Genomic DNA, 19958 nt, shown 5'->3' with positions numbered 1-19958 from the left:
ATAAGGATTATGCACATATCAAAAACTACTAATTACAATCCAAATTGGAAAGTTAATCTCTTGTCACCTCACTAACAATCCCAACCATTGACACAACCATCGCAGTCAAACCAAAGTCCCCAATACCCTGAGTGTCAACCCCAGATCAAACTATGCCTGCCCACAAACCTGGACAGATTAACTTGACCTTAATGAGCAGTGAAGCTAAGAAAAATTGAGCCCACTTTGCTGCTTCTTAAGAACCTCCAAATGGTCCACTCTTGACTTCTTTCCTGTCTCAAATTCTCAACCAACTGGTCTCTAGACTCAGACCTAGAACCTCCTGCCAATGGTCGCCCAGGTCTCATCCTGGGGCCACTATTAGCTGGACAATTGACTCCAGTCCCCTCCTTCAATCATTCCATTCTAATGATTCCCAGCAAAACTGCTCAAGCTGGTGTGAATTATACTTCTGTAGACTGTCAACTCTGCCCTTTGTTTTTACTGTAGACTACACATGTTAAATTCACTTAATCTTTCTGCTCATAGCTCTTAGTTTGAAAGCTTGTCATCATTTGTTATACTTGCCTCTGGACTCTTTTATACATCTATAAGATTTCATTTATTTCAAATATAACTTCGGGGATGAACTAGAAATCACCCTCTTAATGTACTAGAACCCACCCTCTTAATCTTTTTGATGGCAAAGGGGCTGTTCTTCAGCACATAGGTGAGTTTCAGAGTTGTACTACAAGGCATTTGAGTGCAGATTTCAAATGACGGCACAAACTTTTCTGACCGCATAAGGGAATGAGTAAAGTAGTCTTCACCCTCACTGTGTACTTTATTTAGTGCTGAATACTATATGAACAAATAGATAAAATAAAATATAGCCTCTGCCAATATGTACCCCAAGGAACTTGTTGGTTTCACAGTATGTTGTGGGGAAATAGCCATAATCTGCACATATTGTTATCCCTGACACTGCTACTTGGGCAGCCTAAGAATTGTTCCACTCATGTTTTCTGGAGCTTGTATCAATGTGCAACTCTCCAGCCAAGCAAAAAGGAATAGACTGAACATCTTCATGTGACAAAATCAGGAAAATCTATTTGAAATACTAAAAAGTGGAACTGCTGGTGCAAAGTCCTATTACTCTGAAATATAAAGTCAGCTCCAAACATCAGATGTGGTTTTCAGAATGTGATTTTGCACAATAGCACTTGGAGATTCTGTGTGAGAGACAGAGAACCTCAACACAATTTATGGAGAAAGGGGTTACCCTTTCATGGTCCAAAATAAGGGTCTGACCTTGCTCCTAACGAAGGAAACAAAAACAGTGGCAAAAAGGCAGGTATGCCTATGCAGAAGAGATGCATGTTTGTCCATTGTAAATGAAAACATTGTTCAGTAACAGTTTATTCTTCTCTGAAGATGCTCAGAAGCACTAACAGTGTTTCAGGTGGTGTTAAAGGGCAGAGTCTGTTGCTAAAGAGAGCAGGCGTGTAACCATGGAGTGTCAGCACATTGGCTCCCTTTTTTAAAGCCTGATCATAGTATACTATAAAATAGCATACATCAGAGTCAATGCTCAGTGAAAACCAGTGCTGAAACACATCTAAATTAACACCCACAGCCAAGAATGAGAAAGATGCCTCCTTTTTACACTGCACACTTCAGCCTCGCAGACCTCTCAGGGGGAACTCCCAAAGCATAAAAACAGTATCAGAGTGACTAGCCTGAAGGTTTGGTTATATGGCTTGAAAGAATTCTATCTGGAGCCTCTTAGATGATGTGAATACTAAGAGTGACAATTTGCAATCCTCACAACAGACATGGAGAAAAGACTCAGAGAAGTGGAAATTGCAGTTGAAACTATAATGGCTCAGGTTTTTAAATGTACTAATCAAGCCACAGTGGAGGAAAACATGTCAGTCATCATTGATGTTAAAGCATAAGCACAGGAGAACCTTAATAGCTCTCAAACTTAGAAGCATAAGAAAAAGATTCAGTCTGGTTGAGAGAGAATTGGAAATGACGGATGGATTCAACCCATGTCTTCATTAAGGATTGTTTTCATTATTATTGTGGGTGAACAAACATTATTAGGATATTGCTTCTTACGTGTGTTCTGAATATGAACTTTCATATAGTATATTTTAATTTTGTAAAATTGCATAGAGAGCTTGGAATGGGGACTTAGTAGAAGTCAAAGCAAATAAATACATAAAAGAAATGTCTGTTCATCTAGTAAAAGGGAACTGATATGATATGGTTTATAAAAGAATATATTACTGAGAGGATGGACCTGTACTTAAACAGGGACCTGATTATTATTTTATTTATATAAAATATATATATACACACATATACATACACTCTGCTCCAATATCCCAAAGTGGCCATTTCAATTGCAAGACAAGGTGGAGAGCATGATGATCTTTACTTCTCTGTATGTCTGAAAGACTCACAGACTCATAGACTTTACGGTTTGAAGGGAGCATCATGATCATCTAGTCTAATGGTCTCCAACCTTTTTACACCCAAGATCACTTTTTGAATTTAAGGGCAACCCAGGATCTACCCCACACTTTCCCCAAAGGCCCTGCCCCTTCCCCGAGGCCCCACCCTGCTCATTACATTCCCCTCTCCCTCCGTCGCTCACTCTATCCCACCCTCACTCACTTTCATTGGGCTGAGGCAGCGGATTGGGGTGCAGGAGGGGGTGAGGGATGCAGGCTCTGGGAGAGAGTTGGGGTGCAGGAGGGGGCTCCACGCTGGGGCAGTGTTGGGGTGCAGAAGGGTGTACAGGAGTGCATGAGGGGGTTTGGGCTGCTGGCTTCTGGAGGGGCTCAGGGCTGGGACAGGGGGTTGGGGTGTGGGACAGGTGCGGGCTCCCACCGGGTGGTGCTTACTTTGGGGGGCTCCCAGGTGGTGGCGCAGCAGAGCTAAGGCAGGCTCCCTGCCTGCCCCGGCCCCACGCCACTCCCAGAGGTGGTCAGCACGTCCCTGTGGCCTCTGGGGAGGGGGGCACGTGGTTCCGCACACTGCCCCTCCCTGCAGGCACCGCCCCCACAGCTCCCATTGGCTGCAGTTACCCATTCCCGGCCAATGGGAGTGGTGGATGCAGGCAGGAGCAGCACGCAGAGACCCCCTGTCCACCCGTCCCAGAGACCGCAAGGATGTGCTGGCCGCTTCCAGGAGTGGCACGGGGCCAGGGCAGGCAGGGAGCCTGCCTTAGCCCAGCTGTACCAACAGACTTTTAGCAGCTGGAGTTCGTGATCAACTTTCAGAGGCTCCTCGCAACCTACCAATTGGTGACCAATGATCTAGTCTGACCTCCTGCACATTGCAGGCCACAGAACCTCACCCACCCACTCCTATAATAGACCCCTAACCTCTGACTGAGTTACTGAAATCCTCAAATCATGATTTAAAGACTTCAAGTTACAGAGTATCCACCATTTACACTAGTTTAAACCTGCAAGTGTCCCATGCCGCAGAAGAAGGTGAAAAAAAACCCCAGGATCTCTGCCAATCATACCAGGAGAAAATTCCTTCCCAAACCGCAAATATGGCGATCAGTAAGACACTGAGCATGTGGGCAAGACCGAACAGCCAGACACATGGGAAAGAATTCTCTGTAGTAACACAGAGCCCTCCCCATCTAGAGTCCCATCACTGGCTGCTGGAGATATTTGCTGCTAGCAGTTGCAGATCAGCTACATGCAACTGTAGGCAGTCTCATCAGAACATCTCCTCCACAAAGTTATCACGTTCAGTCTTGAATTTTTGCCCCCACGGCTTCCCTTGGAAGGCTGTTCCAGAACTTCACTCCTCTGATGGATAGAAACCTTCATCTAATTTCAAACCTAAGCTTGTTGATAGCCAGTTTATATCCATTTGTTCTTGTGTCCACATTGGCGCTTAACTTAAATAACTGCTCTCCCTCCCTGGTATTTATCCCTGTGGTGTATTTACAGAGAGTAATCATCTCTCCCCTCAGCCTTCTTTTATTTAGGCTTAACAAGCTAAGCTCTTTGAGTCTCCTCTCATTTCATGAGGACAAGAGCCTGATTCTGCTCCCACTGAAGTCCTCGAAGAGAGAGAATACTGCTTAGGGAAAAGTTAAGTAGTTCTTCTTTCTAGATGTCAGTCTAGTTACACAAACAAAGAAATGGAATTAATGGAGATAAAGCAAAGATTTTTTACTAGAAAACATACAAACAACTTTTTTTTAGATCCAGCCAAATGGAATGTCATTTATGCTTACAATGTATGACAATATAGTCTTCTCATTCTCGAACAAATAAAGATAATTTAGTAGCAACAAACTCAGGAAGCCAAAGATTCAGTAATTGAACTTTTCTGAGTGTAGCCACTCAGGCACAACTTTTTAAGCCAAGAACTTCATTTACTCTTTCTTACACTTTGATTATCTACTTACAAGTATCTGATCATTCTCACATTTATTATTCTGTTCCTAGAGGATAAAAGTTTATCCAGGCCCAAAGCGCCTCAGTGAAAACTCTGCAAGTTTTCCAGACTTGGTAGTCTTTGGGTATGTCTACCCTGAAAAAAAAATCCATGGCATAGTCTCAGAATCCAGGTCAATTAACTCAGGTTCATGGGGCTCAAGCTGCAGAGCTAAAAATAGCAATGCAGACATTCCCACTCGGGCTAGAGCCCAGACTCTGAAACTTGGTGAGGGAGGAAGAGTCTCAGAGCGCAGGTTTCAGCCTAAGCAGGAAAGTCTACACTGCTATTTTTGGCCCACAGCCCAAACCTCACAAGCCTGAGTCAACTGACCTGGACTCTGAAACTTGGTGCCACGTGTTTTTCTTTGAAGTATAGACATACCCCCAGAGGTTACCTCTCCTTCTGTGAAACTATGGCCTGTCTAAACAACACAGTTAGGTCAACGTAAGGCAGTTTGTTTACATTTGAAGGAGATAATACTGCCCACTTCTTGTTTGCAATGTCACCTGTCATGCTTCAACCACAGAGAACATGTGTCCATCCTGATACGGGTACTGCTTGATAATGATTCAAAGCAGTGCGGATTTATGCATGTTCATTTTCATCATCTGAGTCAGATGCCGCCAACAGAAGGTTGATTTTCTTTTTGGTAGTTTGGGTTCTGTAGTTTCTGCATTGGACTTTTAAAACTTCTGACAGCATGCTCCACACCTCGTCCCTCTCTGATTTTGGAAGGCAATTCAGATTCTTAAACCTTGGGTTGAGTGCTGTAGCTATCTTTAGAAATCTCACATTCGTTCCTTCTTTACATTTTGTCAAATCTGCTGTGAAAGTGTTCTTAAAATGAACAACATGTGCTGGGTCATCATCTGAGATTGCTATAACATGAAATATATGGCAGAATGCAAGTAAAACAGAGCAGGAGACATACAATTCTCTGCCAAGGAGTTCAGTCACAAATGTAATTAATGCATTATTTTTTAACAAGCGTCATCAGCATGGAAGCATGTCCTCTGGAATGGTAACCGAAGAATGAAGGGACATACAAATGTTAGCACAGTGGTCACCAACCGGTAGACAGTCGCAGAGCCTCTGCCAGTCGATCGCAGTCTCCGGCCACTAACAGTGCGGTGGTGCAGCAAGGCTAAGGCAGGCTCCCTGCCTGCCCTGGCCCTGCGCCGCTCCTGGAAGTAGCCAGCATGTCCCTGTGTGGTGGAGGACGGAGTCTCCGCACTCTGCTCCTGCCTGTAGGCACTGCCCCGGCAGTGCCATTGGCCGGGAACTGGGAACTGCGGCCAATGGGAGCTGCGGGGTCGGTGCCTGCAGGGAGGGGCAGCACGCGGAGCCACGTGCCTAACCCAGGGGCTGCAGGGACATGCCAGTAGCTTTCGGAAGCGGTGTGAGGCCAGGAGAGGCAGGAAGCCTGCCTTAGCCCCACTGTGCCGCCACCCAGGATAACTCCCTCTGGCAGAAGTCTGCACTCCAATCCCCTGCCCCAGCACTAAGCCCCCTCCAACACCCACACCCCCTCCTGCACCCCAACCCCCTGCCCCAGGCTCAGGCTTTCAAACTCTGAACCCCTCAGCCCCAGTCCAGAGCCCACACCCCCTCCCGGATTCCAACCCCCTTCCCCAGCCCAGGAAAACTGAGTGAGGGTGTGGGAGAGTGAGCGACAGAGGGAGAGAGGATGGAGTGAGCGGGTTGGGACCTCGAGGAAGGGATAGGCCCTTGGGGCAGGGTAGATCCTGGGTTGCACTTAAATTCAAAAAGTGATCTTGTGCTTAAAAAGTTTAGAGACCACTTGTTTAGCATATCTGACATATAAGTACCTTGCAATGCCGGCTACAAAAGGACCATGCGAACGCCTTTTCTCACTTTCAGGTGACATTATAAATAAGAAGCGGGCAGCCTTATCTCCCATAAATGTAAACAAACTAGTTTGTCTTAGTGATTGGCTGAACAAGAAGTAGAACTGAGTAGACTTGTAGGCTCTAAAGTTTTACATTGTTTTGGTTTTGAGTGCAGTTATACAACAAATAAAAATCTACATTTATAACTTGCACTTTCACGATAAAGAAATTGCACTACAGTACTTGTATGAGGTGAATTGAAAAATACTATTTCTTTTGTTTATCATTTTACAGTGCAAATATTTGTTATCTAATACAATAATATAAAGTGAGCACTGTATGCTTTGTATTCTGTGTAGTAACTGAAATCAGTATATTTGAAGATGTAGAAAAATGTCCAAAAATATTTAATAAATTTCAATTGGTATTCTATTGTTTAACAGTGCAGTTAAAACTGCGATTAATCATGATTATTTTTTTAATCGTGATTATCTTTTTGAGTTAATCACGTGAGTTAACTGCGATTAATCATCAGCTCTACTAATTTTGCACATTGAAAAACATACAAGCAACTTTTTAAATATCCAACAAAATGGAACACAATTTACTCTTATAATGTATGACAATATTTGTTCTGGAATTAGGAGGTTATATATTAAATCAGTGAAAAAAGACAGCATTAACTGCACAAGTTCTAGATAGTCCCTGATAAATGCCAAAATTTTAAAAGATTCATGAGTTTCAATTTTATGTCATGCCCATTTTCATACTTTAAGTATCTCATAATGTCATTATGTAGGTTGAGACAAGGTAGTTGAGTTAAGGCCCAGGGAAGATAGACGGACAAGATGGGAGCGAAGGAGGGCAGAGAGAGGCGGCCACTAGAGGGTCCCTGGGCTGGGACCCAGAGTAGCGGGTGGGCCTGTGTCCCCCCCTTCCCCCTTACACTGCACCTGGCCACAGAGGAGTGTGGCTTAGACAGACTGCAACTTGCCCCTGAGGTGAGGGGGTAGACTTTGGGGTTGTGGTTGGCCATTGAGATGGGTGCAAGCCAAAGGACTTTTACTGGAGCAACTTCTGTTGGTGGAAGGTACAAGCTTTTGAGCTACACAAGTAATCACTACACTCTTGAATGAACTCACACAGGAAAATGATAAAAGACAAAAACACCATATCACCTGGGCAGATACCTTTTCACAAAGCGATCACACTATACAGCATCTGATCTTTCAATACTTGTCCTCAAAGGAAATCTGTACACCTTCAAAAGGCAGGCCTGGGAACTTAAATTCATAACTCGGCTTGACACCTAAAAACCACGGACTTATCAGGGGCATTGGTATTATGGCTCATTACAACAATTTGTAACACATCACATTGCCTGCTACCCTTAACTGCACACTTCAAACCCTTTATGCATAACAATCTAACCCCCAATTCCCAATTTATTTCAGGTAACTGCCTCCAATATGGGTTACCCCTTCTGCTTACAAATCTGTCCCAACTTGCATTTTTTAGCTCAGAAATTCTGCTTCCTTCCGCAGACCTGTGTAGCTCAAAAGCTTGTACCTTCCACCAACAGAAGTTGCTCCAATAAAAGATATTTTTTCTCCCTGAAAAAGCACAAGAACAAATCCGCACAGACACACCCCTGGAACCCTGACCTGGGGTATTCTATCTGCTACCCAAGATCCATAAACCTGGAAATCCTGGATGCCCCATCATCTCAGGCATTGGCACCCTGACAGCAGGATTGTCTGGCTATGTAGACTCCCTCCTCAGGCCCTACACTACCAGCACTCCCAGCTAAGTTCAAGACACCACTGACTTCCTGAGGAAACTACAATCCATCAGTGATCTTCCTGAAAACACCATCCTGGCCACTATGGATGTAGAAGCTTCTACACCAACATTCCACACAAAGATGGACTACAAGCAGTCAAGAACAGTATCCCCGATAATGTCACAGCAAACCTGGTGGCTGAACGTTGTGACTTTGTCCTCACCCATAACTATTTCACATTTGGGGACAATGTATACCTTCAAATCAGCGGCACTGCTATGGGTACCCGCATAGCCCCACAGTATGCCAACATTTTTATGGCTGACTTAGAACAACGCTTCCTCAGCCCTCATCCCCTAATGCCCCTACTCTACTTGCGCTATATTGATGACATCTTCATCATCTGGACCAGTGGAAAAGAAGCCCTTGAGGAATTCCAACATGATTTCAACAATTTCCATCCCACCATCAACCTCAGCCTGGACCAGTCCACACAAGGGATCCACTTCCTGGACACTACGGTGCTAATAAGTGATGGCCACATAAACACCACCCAATACCGGAAACCTACTGACCGCTATTCCTACCTACATGCCTCCAGCTTTCACCCAGGCCACACCACACGATCCATTGTCTACAGCGAACCTCTACGATACAACTACATTTGCTCAGACAGAGACAAACACCTACAAGATCTCTATCAAGCATTCTTACAACTACAATACCCACCTGCTGAAGTGAAGAAACAAATTGACAGAGCCAGAAGAGTACCCAGAAGTCACCTACTACAAGACAGGCCCAACAAAGATAATAACAGAACGCCACTAGCCATTACCTTCAGCCCCCAACTAAAACCTCTCCAATGCATCATCAAGGATCTACAATCTATCCTGAAGGACGACCCATCACTCTTACAAATCTTGGGAGACAGGTCAGTCCTTGCTTACAGACAGCCCCCCAACCTGAAGCAAATACTCACCAGCAACCACACATCACACAACAGAACCACTAACCCAGGAACCTATCCTTGCAACAAAGTCCATTGCCAATTGTGTCCACATATCTATTCAGGGGACACCATCATAGGACCTAATCACATCAGCCACACGATCAGAGGCTCTTTCACCTGCACGTCTGCCAATGTGATATATGCAATCATGTGCCAGCAATGCCCCTCTGCCATGTACATTGGCCAAACTGGACAGTCTCTACGTAAAAGAATAAATGGACACAAATCAAACATCAAGAATTATAACATTCAAAAACCAGTCGGAGAACACTTCAGTCTCCTTGGTCACGCGATTACAGACCTAGAGATCGCAATATTACAACAAAAAGACTTCAAAAACAGACTCTAACGAGAGACTGCTGAATTGGAATTAATTTGCAAACTGGATACAATTAACTTAGGCTTGAATAGAGACTGGGAGAGTATGTACAATTATACAAAGTAAAACTATTTCCCTATGTTTATTCCCACCCCCCACTGTTCCTCAGACGTTCCTGTTAACTGCTGGAAATGACCCACCTTGATTATCACTACAAAAGGTTTTCTTCCCCCACCCCCCGCTCTCTTGCTGGTAATAGCTCATATTAAGTGATCACTCTCCTTACAGTGTGTATGATAACACCCATTTTTTCATGTTCTGTGTGTATATAAAACTCCTCACTGTACTGTCCACTGAATGCATCCGATGAAGTGAGCCGTAGCTCACGAAAGCTTATGCTCAAATAAATTGGTTAGTCTCTAAGGTGCCACTAGTACTCCTTTTCTTTTTGCGAATACAGACTAACACGGCTGCTACTCTGAAACTAGAGATGAATATGCCGCAAGAAGATTGTTTTTGATTTAATCAAACAATAGTACTTTTGCCTTTTTCAAAATGTGCCAATGACCTGCAAGTTCCCTGCATGCCTCAAATTATTATTCAGCTGTCAAATTGTCAAGCCAGTTTAAAATTCCTAAATTGATCCTCAAATGTTGATATTAGTTGTGAGCAAGCAGTATTACATTATCATCCTGTATGTTGGTTGCACAAAACAATTTTAGAATTCTGACAATTCTAACATGATTAATACCTGTGATTTTAGGGAAGTTTTGCTTTTCCACAGTGGAAAACAGAAAGCAGAATTAAGCATTTGTTTATGTTTATGCAGTTTATGTATTTTATTCAAATAATCAGAGCTATTACTGTTTCAGTACATTTCCTTAGCTGCTACCATTTGAACAGTTGGAGTAGTCATCTGGCTAGTGCAATGTTACTATAATCTACTAAAACCTACAGACAGAAACTATTGTCTATCACATTATACAAATAATCCACTCTTCTGCCCCCTGGACAATTAAATGTTTTCAGCAGAGCCACAGCTGTGGCTAACAAGGCACATGGACCTACTGCCATTGTTTACCAAACTGACATTTCATTCTAACAGCTGACTGACCCTGTGTCTGAAATGATTTACATTATTTTGATGCCTAGGGTTATTACCTCTATTCTTCCACATGACTAATGCATATTAGGTGTGGAAAGGGGCATGTCAAAGAAAGACCACAATAACTTTTTCTTTACTAACCTTTGTAACCCTTGCTAAATGAAAAAATAGTCACATCAGTTCTGATCATTCTTGCCATATAGAAATCCTACGACACACACCAAGTTACTGTAGGTCATTGAATGAAACTACAATATAGTCCATGTGCAGTATATTGATCCAAACACCTTTGTATGTCATTTTCAAACACATGATCCAGAAGCATTGAATTGAGAAGGGTTACAATGTAAAAGAAGCTGAAAGTTGTGAAGCATAGCATAACTATGTCATACGTATTGTAATTTTTAACAAAAATTAATATTCCCACCCAGGAATATCCCCTTTTCCAACGAAAGACAGCATGAGTCACTGCTTCACTGCTAAGAAACAGTAAGAAAGATAAAGCAAGACATTCATCTACGAATTTAAGTGCTATTTTAGGGGATATGCTGTTTGTGAGAACAGTTTCTGCTAGCCTATAGTGTAGCAACATTCATGACATTTTCAATTTATGCTACTGGATACACAGTGAAATTACCCAATACTGTATATGTGAGAAAGCACTAGTTGCACTTTAATGATTGTAGTAAGTGCTCAAGTTTTGCTCAGGACCTTTTTGCATACACTGTTCGTGAAGCATGCAAAGTACTTAAGATGGGAGGATTTGTAAAGCAACATCTTTTATCAAGATAAATATTAAAAGGTCCACCTTTATTTCTGAATAGCAAAATCTATTATTTAAAGTTATCACTATTTCCAATAAATTTCTTTACTTAAAATAAGCATTTCCTTAATTCATTTGATTTGAATTAATCTGATGTCAAGAGTAAGCACGGAAATTTTGAATTACTAAAATTTGGGCCTTGATACTGGTGCCACTAAGCCAGTGGTAAAACTCTTACTGATGCGAAAGGGAGCAAGAGAAAACCCTTTAAGGTCCAATCTTGCATCACTGATTTCAAAGAGCACCAGATCAAGCCCTTAGTGAGTTTTCTCTCTCTCTCTCTCTCCCCCAGGACTAGTATATCATTTATCCTCTTCCATGGACTGCAGTTTGCAAAGTAAACCTGAAAAGTAGTAATAACTTACATATGTATCACTTTAATATTCTAAACAAGGTTGATTTAAAAACATTTAGGTACATTTGAAGCTTAGCTTCTTCTAGGGCTTATTCATTTATTAAAATTTGTTCTCTTAGCTTTTATTCTCCTTCTGTCTGAATGCTTTGTGGTTTCACTGTCTCAGCAGTCGTGACATTTCACAGCGGATGTGACAACTTTGCCTCAGAAAATAACATGTTACCTTTTGTACGCTATTGGAAGGTTCCATTCTTTCTGTATAGATTAAATAAAACTACCTAGGCAAAGAGGCTTGCTAAAACACATGAAAATGAGTCAATTATGAAATTCCATCACAATATAAGAACTGGATGGTGATGTCCTGGTATACTATGGATTTTAAACCAGGTCCTCTGGCTTGTTGGTAAAATAAACTAGTCTGATTTCAAAGGAATTGATTTGCTTGAGATCTAACTTTATTTAAAATACAAGACAAAAATCCGCCTTTTTTAATCTTACAGTTTACACTTCTTGAGATGCTTATGTGAAGGCTAATACATTGAAGAAATAATGAAATATAAGGTTCCTGGTTTTGTGTGTTTTTACATTGGTAATTTTAAAAACTGGTATTCTAGATAATTTTTCTAATTATTATTATTTACTGGTTTAGAATACTCAGAAGTCTGACAGATAACTTAGGGCTTGCCTACATGGTGAAGTAAGGTACTCTCCTGAAGGGTGAGGGGGGGTAGTTTCTAATGTGCACTAACATGTTGCGCATTAATTAGTCCATGTAGACCTCACTGGTGCGCACTAAAGGTTCCCTAGTGTGCTTTAATGCAGTGCTGTTTGAAACAGCAGTAAGTTAATGTATACTTAGGGAACTTTTAGTGTGTAACAGCAGGCTCTACATGCACCAATTATTGCACAACACGTTAGTGTGTTTTAGAAATCACGCACTTCTTGAGCACATAACCCCGCCGTGTAGACAAGCTCTAAGAATAGAACAAAGATGACCTGAAGAACTTTTAGACATAGTTCAAAGGATGGGGAAGAGGTAAAAGATGGGGGTTACAGCAGTGAGATTATGCAGCTAGATCTTTGTCCTGCAAAGATTTACACACAGGCTTAGCTTTACATGCTGTAGTAGGGTACTCCTGGGGCCAGATCCTCAGCTGGTATAAACTGGCACAGCTAAACTGAAGATCTGGCCCACTGTGTGTCCAGTTAAGCACATGCTTTCCTCTTTGCAGGACCAGCACCTTACTCAGCAAACGCTTGTGCACAGCATACTGGAGGGGAAAAAGAGAAGGCATTTTAAAAATATAAATAGAAGTAAATAATTCTGTTTGTTGATTCAATTATTTTTAATTTCCATTAATATTTAGCATTATAATAAAACTGACTAAAACAATACCATGATCTGAAGCTTTTTTGTAAGAATATATACTGCATATCAGATTAGCACCCAAAACGTTCCTTCAAATTATCTGCACCAACTGCCATGTCCCAGCTGGTAGGAGGGAAACGGGTGAGCGGATAGTGATGGCTGGCCTTGCCTTCTGGACTACACACAAGAGAATTCAGCAAATGAACATGCTCAACAAATTAATGGTATCTTTTGGGATTTATCTCATCATTTGTTCATCTATGGCTGACAGTTTACCCATTATTCTTTAAACCACCTTCCATTAAAGCAGAAAAAAAAGCTAGCCTCCGTATCACAAGGGAAAGTAGAATTTTAAGCAAATTATATGTATGTAATGGTAAAAAAAACCAAAACCTAGCTGACCACATGTACAATGGTGTGGTTCTGATTTTTAGAATGGGAAAATGTTTTTATGAATACACGCTAAAAAGTCAACATTCAAGTCAAGCAGAGTACGCAGCTGTTGGACCCCAACTGCTGCAGGTGATAACTCAAAATGAAGCACAGAAGACTAGAACTATAACCCAGAGGAAGTTTGAAATGATGTTGAACTGATTTCTTTAACACAGGAATTGCCTCACTGGACCAGATCGATGGTCTGTCTCATCCAGTCTCCCGTCTCTGACAATGGCCAGCACCAGATGCTTCAGAGGAAGGTGCAAAAAACTTCACAATAAGCAGTTGTGTGATAATCTGCCCTCCCACATTAAATCTCCTCCTAATCCTTAATAGTTACAGATTGTTTTAAACTCTGAAGCATGAAGTTTAATATATTTTCCAGAATTTCTTAGTATTAACTTTGGATATCCTTGTTATCCATATAATTGGCCAATTCCCTTTTTTCATATAATTGGATTTTGGTTTCAAAGACATCCCATGACAATGAATTCCAGAGTTAATTACTTGTTACATGAAAAAGTATTTCCTTGTATTGGTTCTGAATGTTCCACCTTTCAATTTAATTGAATGTCCCTGCCCTCCATTCTTGTGTTATGAGACAAGGAGACCAAAAATCTGACCAAAAATAAATAAAAAAAAAATTATTTGAGCTTTCATGAGCTACAGCTCACGTAGCTCGTGAAAGCTTATGCTCAAATAAATTTGTTAGTCTCTAAGGTGCCACAAGTACTCCTTTTCTAAACAAATTTGTATCAATTGCAAGTTTTCCTACGTCAATGCTCTCTCCCCTTTCCAAATCATGAGCAACACTGGACCTACAGAACCTTGAGGCACCCTGTTGTTAATTCTTTGCTATGATGAACATTGTTTCCGATATCTTAGGTCTGGTCTACACTACAGACCTATATCAGTATAGCCATGTCACTCAGTAGTGCGAAAAATCCATACCTCCGAGCAATGTCATTATATCAACCTAACCACATGTAGATAGTGCTATGTTGGCGGGAGGACTTCTCCCATTGATATAGCTACCGCCATTCAGGGAGGTGGATTAACTATGACAATGGGAGAGAGCTCTCCTGTCGGCATATAGTGTCTTCATTAAAGCACTACAGCAGTGTAAGTGCATCAGTGCAGTTGCACTAATGCAGTGTTTTAAGTGTAGGTTTGTCCTTAGTCAAATCACTAGAGTTTCATAATCCTTGTCCCTCTTTCTGCCAATGTATCATCCTTCTCTCCCTCAGGGTTACCCAATTCACCTGTTCCTTGGGCCCTGTTCTGGTGCAGTCCTTACTCAGATAAAACTCCTACTGGCTTCAATGGGAGTTTTGTTTGAGTAAAGCCTACAGGATGAGGCTTTTGCAAAACCAGAGAACAAAGATCGTATCCACCAGAAGCAGTGGGTAACCACACATACTGTACAATTAGCTCAGTTTATTTTATTTATAGATCTTTATGAATGTAGTCTCTTTGCCATACCAAAAGATCATACATATGTACATGTCCAGTTAAAGGTTCCAGGGGATCAGTTCAACTGGTAGCATTCCCAAATAGAGGGGGCAGAATTAACACAGAAAAGTATATTTTTACACTAGGATAATAGTGTAAATATTCCTTTAGTTGTTGATCTTGACCTCAGCCAGAACCTGTTAGTACTTCACAATTAATGACTTGGGTTTGCTGTAATAAAGTAATATAACAATGGACAGTATAACACTAAGTCATTGTTTCCATTTCAAATGAAAGAGAAAAAAGTTTAAGAAAAGCTAAACAGTGGAAGATATTTCCTGTGTATTCAACAGAGAAAGCATAATGCTTTGGATAGAAAGAAAGTTTAGGGATTGTTGAAATATCACACACCAGCTAAGCATAACAGCCTTACAGTGCACACTGCACTAGATTTATATGCATCCAGAAATTCCACAAAACAGGCTTTTATAGAGAAACATAGAATATCAGGATTGGAAGGGACCTCAGGAGGTCATCTAGTCCAACCCCCTGCTCAAAGCAGGACTGATTCCCGACTAAATCATCCCAGTCAGGGCTTTGTCAAGCCTGACCTTAAAAACTTCTAGGGAAGGAGATTCCACCACCTCCCTAGGTAACACATTCCAGTGTTTATTTTCACTACCCTCCTAGTGAAAAAGTTTTTCCTAATATCCAACCCAAATCTCCCCCACTGCAACTTGAGACCATTACTCCTTGTTCTGTCATCTGCTACCACTGAGAACAGTCTAGATCCATCCTCTTTGGAACCCCCTTTCAGGTAGTTGAAAGCAGCTATCAAATCCCCCCTCATTCTTCTCTTCTGAAGAGTAAACATCCCCAGTTCCCTCAGCCTCTCCTCATAAGTCATGTGTTCCAGTCCCCTAATCATTTTTGTTGCCCTCTGCTGGACTCTTTCCAATTTTTCCACATCCTTCTTGTAGTGTGGGGCCCAAAACTGGACACAGTACTCCAGATGAGGCCTCACCAATGTTGAATAGAGGGGAACAATCACGTCCCTCAATCTGCTGGCAATGCCCCTACTTATACATCCCAAAATGCCATTGGCCTTCTTGGCAACAAGGGCACACTGCTGACTCATATCCAACTTCTCGTCCACTGTAACCCCTACGTCCTTTTCTGCAGAACGGCTGCCGAGCCATTCAGTCCCTAGTCTGTAGCGGTGCATTGGATTCTTCAGTCCTAAGTGCAGGACTCTGCACTTGTTCTTGTTGAACCTCATCAGATTTCTTTTGGCCCAATCCTCTAATTTGTCTAGGTCCCTCTATATCCTACCCCTACCCTCCAGCGTATCTACCACTCCTCCTCCATTAGTTCCTTATCTGCCCTTTTTAGCTTTGCCATGGCACTAGATCTTCACACTGCTGTCAAAAGGTCACATGCTCATGTACTTATACTGTGTGTCCATATTTATTTTACACGGCTTTGGTGAATATAACATGTAAAATTGGAACATTGATTTTGGTGGGTGATTTACTCCCAAGAGATGCTCACTTTAGTTCGGTTTCAGAAAAATAGCTTCTCAATTCAGACTAACACAATTACTGCATTTTAATTAAAGAATCCAACCCTTATTGTTTCTATTGCAGCACACTGGCTTGGAGAAATGTGCTGGATTCCTTTCAGCAGAAATCCCAATACAGCAGACCTTTGATGGAAGACTACATTTTTTGAGAATCAAAACATAGCCTTCAACACCCCACTACTTCCAAAAAGTTTCACCCAGCCCACTACAATGCTTTGCACTGGAGACCACGGATCGCAGCCGTTAGAGCCACTATGGATAGCCCCTAAGTGCCAGTTTTACTGCACTGTCCAATGGTTGACGGGGAAGTGCCCAGCAACGGACATCCACACATCCCCCAGCATGACCCCTCTACACCACGAGCACAACCCCCACCCCACTTACCTGGAGCGGGAAAGCACCCAGCAATTGCCATCTACCCCCGATGCACGCACATACCCTCACCCCTCCAGCCCCAGCCCCAGCCAGCCACCCACACCTGCTCAGCCCCAGGCCCCTGGAGGGGGAAGGTGCCCACCGCCTCCCTGGGCTGGAGGGATGCGCCCACCCGCTGGCCCCTCGCCCAGGCACAGGCGCTGTTTACCTTGAGATAGTCATTTTCCGAGCGCAGCTCCTCGATCTCCCGCAGCAGCTCCTCCTCCGCCGCCGGCGGCTGGCAGGGGGCGGGCGCTTGGCTGCCCAGCCGCATGTCCCCTCTGCCGGGCGCCTTCTCCGCGGCTCGCCCCCAGCTCGCCTCTTCTCCCTCGGGCGCGCCGCCTTTGCCCGCCGCGGGGGCGGGCGAGGCGGCCCGCGGGCTGCAGGGCGGAGCCGGCTGCGCCGCCCCTTGGCCGGCGGGGCTCTCCGGGGAAGGCTGGGCGCCCAGCGGGTGGCCGGCCCCGGGCAGCGGGGTGCCCGCTCGGTCCGGGGCAGGCAGCTGCTCCCGGTCGCTGGAGCCGGTGCCGGACTCGGCGTCGCTGCTGGCGGCCTGGGCCGGTCGCTGCTCATCGGAGAGCGGCTCGGAGGGGCAGTCGGACAGGTCGGAGCTGCTGTCCGTGTGGCTGAGCCTGGCCGGAGCCGCCCCGGCCGCATGGCCGCTGCCCAGCCCGGGCTCAGCGGCCGGGGCCAGGGACCCCCCCTGCTGCGCGGGGGCGCCTCTCTTCCCCTTCCTGCCTTTGCCGGGCGGGTGGCCCGGCTCCCCCCCGGCCTGCCTGGCCCCGGCCTTGCCGCCCCCCTGCTCCTGGCCTCGGGCCGCCTTCTTGCTCCACAGGGAGGCTTTGGCGCTGCCCGCTCGGCCGCCCGTCCCGGCTGGTGCCGCTGCCTTTGCGCCCTGGGAGCCGCTGCGCCTGGAGAGGCGGCTCTGGGTGGCCAGGATCCCGGCGGATTGAGGCGGGGGGCCCGGCTGCTGCGGCTTGCCCGAGAGGCTGGGGGATTTGGGCGGCACCGGCGGGGGCTTGGCAGACGACGCCCGGCCGTGGAGATCCTTGAGGAAGGGTCTGGCCGGGGAAGGGGCTCGGTTCAGTCTCTTCTTCTCAGCGTGGGGGTGGTGGTGGCCCTGCTGCTGCTTCAGGTTATCACTCGGGCTGGTGCCATTTAAAGTCTCCATGGTCCAGGCAGAGGAAGAAGCAGCCGCAGCCGCAGCCCTGGGGGTGTCGGGCACTTGAGGCTCTCTACTCCTGCCCACCCACAGGAATCGCAGCAGCGGCGGCAGTGAGCCTCCCGGCAGAGCGCAGCAGCACGAGCAGCCTCCCCCAGCCTTGCCGTTTGTTCTCTCATCACTTCTGCTTCTCCCCAACCACAAGCCTCACACTTTTCTTCTTTAGACCTCCTCCCCCCACCCCCCAGCTGCCCCTCCTCAGCCCCCACCCTCGTCTGTCTCTTTTAGGCACTGGCTTGTTTCAATAAAATGAAGGCAAATCCCTTAGTGGCAGCCGCCTCCTCCTCCTCCTGCCGCTCTCTCCTCTCTCTGGATCAGCTTGATGCAGCTCAAGTTATTTTGCAGCCCGAAAAATCGACTCGCTTTTCCTTTGGTCCGATGCAAATGACTATTTTCCAGGTTCCTTCGCTTCTTTTCCCTTAGCTTACAAACCATCATTCATCACACTCCAGCGGCTACCCCCATCTCATTCCCATCCCTCCTTCTCTCTCGCCTGCACCCTCCAATCTTCTCAGGGTCCTTCCTCCTGCTGCTGAAATAGAGAAACTGCAAACGCTGCTGTCTGTCTCTCCAGTCCTGACGCTTTCCCGGTCTGTGCGCATGATCCTCCTCCCTCTGTCACTGAGCCAAACTGCTCTATGCAAACCACTTTTTCCTAGAACTCCCTGTATGCGTTTTTATAAGGGTTCCTGGACCAGTTACTACCTATAATAATCCCAGATTTGAGGGAATTTAATTCTTCAGCCATTGGCTGCGTACTATTTCAGGTTACAGAGTAGCAGCCTTGTTAGTCTGTATCCCCAAAAAGAAAAGGAGGACTTGTGGCACCTTAGAGACTAACAAATTTATTTTAGTATAAGGTTTTGTGAGCTACAGCTCACTTCATCTTTTTGTTAGCGTTCACTGCTTTGCAAAGAATCTTTCCCCATAGGTTTGCCACAACAAAACAACAACAATCGGCATTATATCTTTGCTGAAGAGACAAAGTACCCCCCAAGCAGGTCTAATTATCCAGAGGATAAGCAAGTAGCTGGCTGCTGAAATCAAAAAGGCATGGAACAGTCCCTTTGGTGCCTGCTGGATACATTGGTAGAAAACAGTAGTAGTTAAATTTGGAAGGCATCTACATAGTAAATGAAAAGAAGGAGGGAGTTAAGCACAGAAGGGGCCCACCCAATCTAGTGGTTAAAGCACAGCAGTGAGAGTCAGGAGATTTCTGTCTTCTGCTGACTCACCCTGGCTCAGTGTCCTCATCTGTCAAAAGAAGATAATAAATAAATACTTATCTAACAAAGGTGTTGCGAGGCTTAATTAATTCGGTGTAAAGCTCTGAATAGAAGGCTCTTTCAAAAGTGCCTATGGGAGTTAGTGGTCCAGCTCTCAAGTCACTGGAAGTTGAGTGCTTAACATTCTTTGGCACTGTTGAAACTCTCACTCTGTATTATTAGAAATACAATGTATTACTGAGAAAGGTGGAAGCCACCAGGCACCGCTGAATGTAAGAGAGCCAGATAATCACTCCTCCCTTGCAGAGTCAATGTACACTAGCCAAGTGACCAATGGATAGCACCTGCCTCTGAGTTCAAGTACCACACTAGAATTTTGATTTATATCTATATCTGCTGCTGCAGTGCAGTAGAGAGGGTGTTGCAGTATTGGTACCATTCTCTGGATGAGATATTCAAGAAACTGGGGTGATTTATGGCTTTAACAACCGCTTGGCACTTTTATTTATTAAAGAATTGTGATAACTGGTATCCTACGAGAAGTTGACTCTTTCAGTAG

General features: G+C 44.4%; 1 protein-coding gene across 5 annotated transcripts in view; it reads right to left on the bottom strand.

Annotated features, from left to right (window-relative positions):
- The window catches only part of MTCL1 (microtubule crosslinking factor 1), a 181485-nt gene extending 163144 nt beyond the window's left edge, over positions 1-18341 (bottom strand). For all 5 annotated transcript variants that reach the window (XM_073331570.2, XM_073331571.2, XM_073331573.2 and 2 more), the window contains exon 1: positions 17124-18341. In XM_073331570.2, the coding sequence (XP_073187671.1) occupies positions 17124-18122 (999 nt within the window). In that variant the 5' untranslated portion in view covers positions 18123-18341. The remainder of the gene's footprint in view (positions 1-17123) is intronic.
- Positions 18342-19958: the final 1617 nt, after the last annotated feature.

The sequence above is a fragment of the Lepidochelys kempii genome, chromosome 2, assembly GCF_965140285.1.
Source record: "Lepidochelys kempii isolate rLepKem1 chromosome 2, rLepKem1.hap1, whole genome shotgun sequence".
Lineage (NCBI taxonomy): Eukaryota > Metazoa > Chordata > Testudines > Cheloniidae > Lepidochelys > Lepidochelys kempii.
The sequence above is the reverse complement of the archived record's forward strand: the minus strand, read 5'-3'. Positions and strand labels throughout refer to the sequence as shown.